This window comes from Hylobates moloch, unplaced genomic scaffold, assembly GCF_009828535.3.
Source record: "Hylobates moloch isolate HMO894 unplaced genomic scaffold, HMol_V3 SCAFFOLD_7, whole genome shotgun sequence".
NCBI classification, from domain to species: domain Eukaryota; kingdom Metazoa; phylum Chordata; class Mammalia; order Primates; family Hylobatidae; genus Hylobates; species Hylobates moloch.
The window spans coordinates 50772900-50783791 of NW_026652282.1; the positions used below are offsets into that span (position 1 = coordinate 50772900).

Sequence of the window (10892 nt, forward strand, 5' to 3'; positions counted from 1 at the left end):
TGTTGGTGAGAATTTAAATTAGTACAACCTTTATGAAAAACTAAGTATGGAGATTTCCCGAAGAACTAAAAATAGAACTACCACTTGATCCAGCAATCCCACTACTGGATATCTACCCAAAGGAAAAAAAACCATTATATTAAAAAGATAGCTGCACTTGTATGTTTAGTTCAGCTCTAGTCACAATAGCAAAAATATGGAATAAACCTAAGTGTTCATCAATAGATGATTGGATAAAGAAAATTGTGGTATGTATGCACAATGAAATACTATTCAGCCATAAAAAGAATGAAATCACATTTTTTGTAGCAACATGGATGGAACTGGATGTCATTATCTTAAGTGAAACAAGTCAGACACAGAAAGACAAATATTTCACGTTCTCACTCATAAGAACTCTCATATCTGATGGTGAATGTGTAAATTAGTACAAACACCTTGGAAAACTGTTTGGCAGTACTTACTAAAATTTAACATACCTAGCTACACTCCCATTTATTTATTTGATTGTTCATAGCAGCATAATTAGCACTTGCCAATAACTGGAAACAATATAAATGCCTATAAGCAGAATCTAAAAAAATTATGGGTGAGGGATATACTATAATTCTACAACAAAAATAAATGAACAAGCCATGTGTGGTGTCCTATGCCTGTAGTCCCAGACACTAGGGAGGCTGAGGTGAGAGGATACCTTGAGCCCAGAAGATCAAGGCTGCAATGAGCTATGATAGTGCCATTGCACTCCAGCCTGGATGACAAAGAGAGACCTTCTCTCTTAAAATAAAAATGAATAAATGAATTGTTTATACATGCTAAACCATGGCTGAATTTCACAAACAAAATGTTGAGTAAAAGAAGTCAAAAAGAATATAAACTTTCCATAAAGTTTAAAAATAAAACTAATCTGTAGTTTTAATATATTCACACAAAAACTTGTACACAAATATTGATAGCAAAAACTAATAATATCTAAAGGTGGAAACAACTCAAATGTCCATTAATTAATTAACAAATAAAATGCAGTATAGCTATACAAGGTGATACATTTCAGCCATGAAAAGAGTGAAGTACTGATATGTGCTAAAACATGGATGAACTTTAATAACATCATACTAAGAAAAGCCAGACACAAAAGCATATATTGTACAATTCCATTCATATGAAATATGCATAATAGACAAATCCATAGAGACAGAAAGTAAATTAGTGGTTTCCTGGAGATGAGGGAATGGAGAATGATTATGGGATTTCTTTTCAGAGTGGCAGAGGTGTTCTGGAATTACCCAGTTGTGATGACTCAGCAACATTATGAATGTTTTAAAAATGAATTGTATATTTTAAAATGGTGAATTTTATATTATATGAATTTTATCTCAATAATAATAATAAACGAAGAGAAACAAGCAAATAAAAAACATCTAACTTTTGGTTTTGAAAATCAAGTTATTTATTTTGGTACAGAATGGCAGTGACTAGCAGAGAATATGAGGGAGCTTTGAGGTTCTACTACTCAGATGAAAGGTTCTGGTAATCCTTTCATCTGAGTAGTGGTTTTATAGGTGTATTCATTTTTTGAAAATTAATAAATCAATTTTGTAATGTATGTTATATTTTTAAAGTACGTTATATTTCAATAAAAGTTATAAAAATAAAATTTACAAATTAAAAAATGTTTTAGGGCCAGTTATAATTCAATACATGGTAACTTAAAATTTTATCAAGAAATAATTAAAATACACAATATAGCCTCACAACTAACAATCTATAGGTTGTTATCTGGAAGCTTATTGAATTGAATAATCCAACAATCTTGAAAATAAAAATAAAATAAAAATCAATTAGCAATTTTAAAAGCATGAATCAAAGATTCACATTTAGTTTAAAAATACTTTAAAAAATACTTGGAGTGGAAATACTTAAAAACACCAACTACTAAAATTATCATGTAAAATAATCAATAGCCTCCAATTTCATAACATTTTGGCATTTCATAGTCAGGGCCCAAATTCATAACTTTTCTCTTATTACTGTCTTCAAGAAACTTTCAAAAGATAGATTGTATTAGACAGACAGGTTACCAATGTTGCAATAATGGCTCTTTGATGTTTTTTATGTCTAACTGTAACTGGAAAATTCTGGACATGCTTCAAAATTGTCACTGTGCTTTTATCCAGATGTTTTCAACCAAAGACACTTAGACCAAAACACTTAGCTATAGAGCAAACTTAATCATTTGATTGTCTAAATTTTATTTTCTCATTTCTATTTTTGGGAAGAATCCTCAATAATTTGTATAAATATAGGCAACATTTTATCTTTAAGATTTTTTTTGTCCCAACAGAATCTATGGTGAATGACAACAAGAATCACTTTGCAAATAATATTCTATCCAGTGTGTTTTTCCAATACTCAGTAGATTTGGTACATAGATTTAGCAGTGAAAATGACTATCCACCGCCTACTGTAAAAATGAAATATAATACAAGTTAGTCAAATTTTTAGATTTCACATACACTTACTGCTCTGGATAAACTATTCTAAAAATGAACTGAATAAAAATATGCTGAATAATATACAAGAGTGGATTTATCAGCAAAATTTATAAATACAGAATTTGATTTAATAAGAAATTAATCTCTTTTTTCCCATTGAATTTGCCTTTCATTCATTTCCATGTCTTCCCTGTTATCTAAAAAAGTAGTACGGCTAGTCTAGGTTTCTCCATTTCCAAAGTAACCACATTTCTAAAGTTATAAAGACTTATTTTCACAATGTTCTTAAATCCTAATGCTTCCTAAGTACATAAATGAAAGTGACATACCCAAACGGCAAAATGAGCCCTCACATAAAAAAGAGAAAAGCAAGTTTTACTTAACACTATTTTAGAAAGTGAGGCAAAAATAATAAATATTGGCTTATTCCCTCTTCTACTAGCATGTCATAACATTTGATGCAATTCCTATTATTATTAATAATTTAAAATAAAATAAGTTCCAGAAAGCACAAGAACATAAAATGACTTTAAAGGGAAAGCTGTTGCATCTCTTTGGAAATATCAAGGGCCAAGTTCAGCATTAACGAACTAATGCCAACACAAATCGGGAGGAAAAATAGTTCTCACTCTGCCTAGCAGCACATTCTAAAATTGGACCTCGCCTGGAATGAACTTCTACTCCATTCACTGAGTCAGTGCCTGTGGAATTTCCATTTTAGCTCTCTAATTTGGCTAATTTCCCCACAAATAGACATGAGAGAAGCTTCCTTCTTCCACATGCAGTATTATGTTATTTCACACTGCAGTTATATCCCTCTACTGTGTACACAGGAAAGGGAAATAAGTCTTGACAAAGATGAATCATTTCTTGACTTTATTCCAAGGAAAGACTGGCTTAGAATTGAAATGTTTTCATTTTGGCTACCATTTGCAATTTTTATTGTTAAATGTATTTATTTTTTAAACTGACAAAAATTGTGTATATTTATCATATACAATATGTTTGAAAATATGTATAACACTGTGGAATGACTAGATAGAGCTAATTAACACATGCATTACCTCATATACTTACTTTTTGTGGTGAGAACACAAAATATTATTTATCACTATAGTGAGCTTTATTTTTTTATAATGGGCTTTGTTTCCTTTCCAAATGTATTCAGTTAGTTATACTTTATTCAGAATGTGAGAGACTTGCTTGATGATTAACACTATCCCTCATCACATGATTGGTGAAGTTTCAGGATTCTCCATGTTAAACTCCAGTAGTTGTCATTCCCAAGTATCAAATGAAGTCTTTATAGCCTTATTTTCAGCTAGCATACCTATATAAAATAATTACTTTTTAATTAAAGTCGTTTTTTTTTTGTTTCAGAAAATTAAAATTTGCTTGTGTGTCCAATATAAGGAAAGTAAAAATTATTTCAAAAATTACAGGTGTAAAATCATTTATTTACATGCTATGGTTTTCTCATTTGGAAACAAAATGTTTTATATAATTTCCAAAAGATCACTCTCAGGTTTTACACTTAATATATCCGGGATTCCAATCTAGAACAAATCAGAATATAGCATAATTTACAAATTATTTCCCATAGTATTTTGCTATAATTAAAGCTACCAGTCACAATTCTGTTTAAATTTTAATTTAGGACAGTTTATCCTAATTGCTGTATTGCAGCTTAAATTTTAGATTCTTAGAACTTTTTGAAAAAACTTTTGACAATCTGCACATTGAAATATTCCTCATTATAATTTTCTATCCATACTGTGAAAATAACTGCCATTCTATTTGAATCTGTATAATTCTAATACATAACCATCTAGAAATTGATTATATTTTTCATTGCTTGCTGAATTTTTGTTTCTGTCTAGCTTGTAATGTGTGTGGGTAAAGGGCAGAATTTGTCAAAGATGTGCTAAAAATGTTTGTTTGAATAAAGTAATGCAACATACTTTTGTGTTATACTTCATAGTGCCTCACACGGAGTAGGCACTCAATAACCACCAGCTGCTTAATAAGCTGGTAATGATAAGAGGTAGTCTAAGGATTCACAGTTAGTGCTCATAAGAATAATTATCTCCTTTGTTTAAAATACTGAGTTAAGATATTTTCCATAGGCAGAATGATGGTCAATGTGTTTTGCATGTGCATAAATGTCAGCAGAAAACTAGAATGAAATGTATTGTTCTGTTGACAATGCAGGACAGCAAAGTAACCATCGAACAAAATGTAATCGCTAGGTAATTATACTATTTATTTACTCTCTCTTTTTTTGCACTCCATGCTCACTGAGTTATCACCATTAGTAGTCAGGGTAACTATAAAATGTGTTACATTAGGGTTTAAAGAGAAAAGAGGATGTGACTTCTGTAACTGAGTTTCCATACACCATCACTTGCCATGTTAGCTAATGAAAGAGAGGATTATGAGTAAGAAGCCCCAAGTATCACATAGAAGTTGGTTTTGGGCAATCCTAGTCCTGTCTCTTCCAATTTAAGAGAAATGCAGTTAAAATTCAATCTAACACAGTTTAGCATGAGAAACTACTGAAATTAATGACTAAGCAGTATCCTCCAAATTATGGAGATCTGATTTGTTATATTAATAAGCACCAAATAAAAAATACCTGTTGAATATCTGTAGTAGCAGAAAGCAGTAGTAAGAAAGAAATGGAAGCCAAGGTTGACATAGCTCATTTTGATACAGAGTAGTCTGGGCTTATATTGTACAAAGTTGAAGAGTCCTGCAGATTCTCAAAGGGAAATAACTTTATAAACATCAAATGTGAATCTAAGAACATATGAGGGAGGCAAACAAGATAAAGTCATCTGTCTAACAGTGTGGATAATCTAGAATACGAATGATTTATTCAGAGATAGCCATAGTTTATCACTTCCTGATAAATTAAGCATGTCCTAATCATCTTTCCATAAATATTCCTGAAAATATTTTATTATACAACTTTGTTCATATTAACCAAGTGTAATTTTTATAGAATCCAAGAAATCCTTAGGGACATTTTTAATCTTCCTCTTTCTGATGGGTGTCCTATATATTCAATAAGTCACCAAATTATATTCATTTTCTCAATTAGGACAGATGTGTATATCTGTCTCTTCTCGTCACCTATCTCTGTCTCTTCTCGTCACTTCAGTCCAAGCCTTCATCACAACACTCCAGAATTATTACAACAGACTCCTAAGTGACTGCACTATTTTCCCCATCGAATCTGCATTATATATGTCCACTATATTAATATTTTTATATAATCACATTTGACTTCCCTTCTCAAATATCTTCACTGGCTTTCAATCATATCCAGAATAAAGTCCTATCTACTCTGACTGGTTTGTATTGCCTTCCAGAATTTGGCTCCATATTGGCAGTCTAACCCTAACACCCAGCACTTACCAAATATGAGCCCTGAATTTGAGTTAGGCTGTTTTTCACAGTGTTGTGTGGCTAATTCCATTTTGAGTTCTTTGTGCTTTTCTCCCAGGCTGGAATTCACCAACACTCTTCTTTATATAACTAAATGTAACCACCCATTAAACTTCCAGCTCCTGCCCCTCCTTTCACTCCAAGCCATTCATTTGGTGCCTGAAAACATGTTGGTTGATTTTGTTTAGTTGTAAAATGGCTAATAGGTGAATTTCTATGTCCTCTCCAAAATTAAGATATGGCTCATATTTTACTCTTCTTATCTATATCCCTAGTATTCTACCTTGCATTCTGTAAGGAGTCAGTAAATTAACTTGAAATATGCAGAGGGGACCATAGCTTAAAAATTGTTACCAAAGTCCACATCTATTTAGATTTCATAAACATATAAAATTCATTTTTAATGACTGCTTTGCTTTTTATAGTTTTTTTTTTTTTGTGCTTAAACAATCTGTTCTCTAAACCCTTGGTCCCTAGCCATTTTGGCACCAGAGACCAGTTTAGCGGAAGACAATTTTTCCACGGATGGGGGGATAGTTCTGGAATGATTCAAGCATATGACATTTATTGTGCGCTTTATATTATTATTACATATTCACCATAATGTAGAATCAGTGGGAGCCCTGAGCTTGTTTTCCTGCAACTAGATGGTCCTATTTTGGGGTGATGGGATACAGCGACACATCATTAGGAATTAGATTCTCATAAGGAGTGTGCAATCTAGCTCCCTCCCATGCGCAGTTCACAATAGAGTTTGTGCTCCTATATGAGAATCTAATGCCACTGCTGATCTGACAAGAGGTGGAGCTCAGTTTTGCTCCCTGGCTGCCACTCACCTCCTGCTGTGCAGAACAGTTTCTAATAGGCCATGGACTGGTGGTACCTGTCCATGGCCTGAGGGTTGGGGACTCCTGCTTTAAACCCTAGCATACAATTTGCTTTTTAAAAAATTGTTAAGCAAATCTATTTTTCAAAAAATCTACATATATATAAAGTAAATATATAAATTTGTATATACAATTATATAGATAATATATAATATAAAAATATTATATATTATATATAAATTTATATATAATATTTATAAATTTCAGTTATATATAATATATACAAGTTTCAGTTATATATATATATATATATACACATTTCAGTTCAGCCTTACATTTCAATTGTCACATATTTTGAGTGAATTGCATTTAATTTTGTTTTTATCATCATGAAGTTATCAAGTGAATCTGTTTGATACCAATAATTACTAAGGGATTATGAATATTCCCATCAGTGAGTTAATCATTGCTTTATGTGGAATCAAGGAACAGTCAAAAATACCCTGTTATACTAATGCCTTATCTTATTTTTCTTGGATGAGAATATGAAGCATTTAATCCACAGAGAAAGATGATCCTTGTATTCCAACAAGTTTCACTTTTACTATTCACGGCTTTCAATTATGTAACACTATAATGAGATAACTGGTAAAAATGTCAAGATTAACATATTTAAACTCATGATAAATATGCTCATCAGGATCCCCCAGAATCAAACCTTCCTGCAAGGCATTTTTTATTGTGTTTTCAATTGGCAAAATGTTAATAAATCAAGGACAATTAAATCATGTCCCATTGTTTAAACAAAAAGGCAAGCTTATGCCAACACTAACAGAAACACTAATATGTTTACAGTCACACTTCTGTCTGTAATTACATGCCATGTCAACTATCATGGTGGGACAACAGTATTGAAAAAGAAATCTTTTGAAAAAATTGAATGAAAGAAACCATGCGAGCCCACGGACAATCACAAGATCTTTATCTTAAAAAAAAAAAACAACTTTGTCCTTTGAAAATTCTATAGACCATAAAAAAAGGATAGCTTATGATAGTTTTCATGGGAGGAAATAGGTCTAACGGATTAAGGAAACAACGTGACAGAGTTTTAAAATATCTATATAGTTATATATCTTAATGGATGCCTATGACCGTTGCGTTCACCTCAGGCCTCTGCATTTTCTATAGGAAAATAATAATAATCTATTTAAGAGGACTTAACTAATGACAACACATTTCTAAAATGGCTTAAAATCTTTCTAAAATACTAAGGGAGAACTGTTAAATGGTTAGACACAAAATTCTATTTCTTTCAATTACAAATTTATGTGTATTTTTTGCTTTTTCATTGAATAAATACAACCAACTTAAAAATTATAAAGACAGTAAAGATGTATATCAAGGTGGTAAATATTAAAGTGCACTGTTAAAGTGCCATAATAATTGTTATCCCCAAGTATCCACATGTAAACAGTACGGGGTTACAATAGTTGAAAGCAACTAATAGTGTTTGCTACCAGGACCACATTGTAAAAAAGGAAAAGTAGAACTACTTCTCACTAACGCCTTATATAAAATATCTCCATTATTATCTGATTCATGTATAAACACATTGCCATCTAAATCCAGAAAATAACTTCTCAATATACACACATACTTGCAGTAATACTGTGACTGAAAAATGGGCCATAAGAAGAATGGCTGAGAGATGGTGACCATGAAAGAGACGTGTCTAATTTAAATGTAAATAAAAGAGATTCATGGCAAGGACTGGTGTACACTCACAAGGAAATAGGGTGGAGTACAAAGAATGTAAGAGAAATCAATTAAGCTGGGAGGCAGCAAACAGTTATAAACAAAATAGTCATGAAACTCAAGAGTCGAATGGGAGAGTGGGAAATATTTCCTCTTTGTTTTGAGCTACACACACACACACACACACACGTTACTAAGTGAAACACATTTGTAATCTGAGCTAGGTAAATTTTAACATGAATTGTAGATCTGACTTTGCCATAATTACCTCACAGGATTGTGAGGATCAAATATACTAGTTGTGAAAGTGCTAAACTGTAAAATGCTATACTCATATAAGATAGACGGTATTTACTCAAAATGCAGACAAAACTTTCTCATTTCAACTCTAAGAGTAAGCCAGCAATGAGCTCTCTAGGGCACAGAGGGGAGAACAATCTCCCTCTGGTCTATGTCCAGATTGTCTTGGAATAATAGGCTGAATACTCGTTGTATGAGCTGGCTTTGAATGCAGACCAAAGATACTATCAAATTGATCTAATGGACATGTGGCCAATGCCACAAAAGAACTGTGTGGAGAAAAATCCTTCTTAATCTGTTGAAGAAATAACTTCCTTTTCTTCTTTCTTAACCTTCACAAATGTTTATTTCCTGCACAATCCTGATACTAATTTGTGCTAATTTCTCCCCTTTGAGGAGGGAAAACAAGGGGCAGGAAAGGGAATGAAGATTCACCAAAATATGCTGAAACATATATAACATTGTCCTTTCAATACAACCTACTGGGATAGAAAAATAAGTCTAGGATGTAACACACATGTTCACGTTGCTATGACCATTTTACAGATAGAAAACTGAGGCTAAGAGAGACTAAATAACTTATTAAAGGCCAACTTATTCAAAACCACAAAGCAAACATTTCACTCTGGGTCTGAGTGATAACAAAAGCCCTTGAATTTTCCACAACAAAAACATACCTTCGTCATTTAAAAAAAGGTTAGAATGATAAACAGCTAAGAAGAACCAACCCCTATTTTTAGCTCCTTTTTTTGAGCTCTATCATTAGATTTTCGTACTGTGTAAAATTGCCATTAAATTTTTAATGTAAAACACCAGTTCCTCAATCTTTCATAATTTAGTGCTACAGGGCTCAAACCGCTTCTCATTACAAGTACAAACAATAATAATTGCAAAACGCCCGAAAATTTTCAAGAAAAAGCACAAAATGACAAAAGAAAACAAAACTGAAAAGACCTTATGAGCAATGTGTTCAAACCACCACAATTTATAAGGAAATTAAGGCTTAGGTAGGTTAAGTGACTTGCTCAGGGTCACACAACTTGTCAGTTCCAGACTCAGGATCAGAATTTAGATCTCCAAACTTGTAGTCCAGGGCTGTGCTCTTTTTGCAAACCAAAAAGAAATGACTGCACTTAAACATTTAGTCCAGAATATCCTCAAAAATTGACTGTAATAAAAGTTAGCCACATGGCAAGGAATGAATAGAGCTGGTTCATACCAAAAATGAGCTGCCAGTCACAGTGATAAGATTTCTTTCTTTCTGAGAACCATGGTTTCCTGCTACACTGGGGAATCCAAACTGGGTTTCTCCCTCCTGTCCAAAGAAGTCAGAGTTAGGATGTACGCTCCACTCCGCTTTGGTTGGTGTCAGTAGTTCTGAGACACTGTTTTCACAAAGGGTGCTTGAAGGAGTCAGAGCATCTGTGTCCACTGTTAGCTTACTGCTGGGTGTCAAAGCCTGAGGCTCTGGACTGGAGTTTTTCATGGCCAAAGAGCCCAGAGATCCCAATGGCCCCACATTTACACTTGAGACCTCATCCATATTTAAGGAGCTCTGCTGAAAACCAGTGGCTGCCGTTCCAAAAAAGACAGAGGTATCCAGGCTTTGAGGAGGGTCGCTGGTGGCCATCAAGGCCGGAGGGTCCACAGCCTGCCCTATAGAATTATTATTATTAGCAGGGAGGTGCCCTGCCAGAGTCGAGCTCACAGAAGCCACATCAATAGTCAAGATTCCAGAGTTCACCAATGCTGTGTCCAGCAATGCAGCAGAAGTACTGTCAGGTACATCAGAGAAGAGAGACACTATCTCTGCATCACTGAGATCATTCTGTCTCTGGCTGGTAAGTTCACTGCTGGGTGTAAGAGAATTTGCTGCTTCTAGCTGAGCTAAGAGATCCTGGCCCACCTTGTGCCTTTTAGCCATGTGCGACTTCATGCTGTGCTTGGATGTGAAGAGTTTATTACAAGTGGAGATCGGGCAACGGCTTTTCCAAGTGTCCACATCCTGCAGGTGTTTCTTGGAGTGAATGTAGAGGCTACTGCGAGCAGAGAACCTGGCACAGCA

The 10892-nt window shown here is 33.6% G+C and overlaps 1 protein-coding gene across 1 annotated transcript; it reads right to left on the bottom strand.

Annotated features, from left to right (window-relative positions):
• Positions 1-7483: 7483 nt before the first annotated feature.
• LOC116811731 (zinc finger X-linked protein ZXDA-like) lies at positions 7484-10867 on the bottom strand. Its single transcript, XM_032757053.2, has one exon. The coding sequence runs from the start codon at positions 10761-10763 to the stop codon at positions 10041-10043; it is 723 nt and encodes a 240-aa protein (XP_032612944.1). The 5' UTR covers positions 10764-10867; the 3' UTR covers positions 7484-10040.
• Between the last annotated feature and the right edge of the window lie 25 nt (positions 10868-10892).

Excerpts from the sequence above, each read along its gene's own strand:
- LOC116811731 (XM_032757053.2), bottom strand. The coding sequence starts at position 10,763 with ATGAAGTCGCACATGGCTAAAAGGCACAAGGTGGGCCAGGATCTCTTA.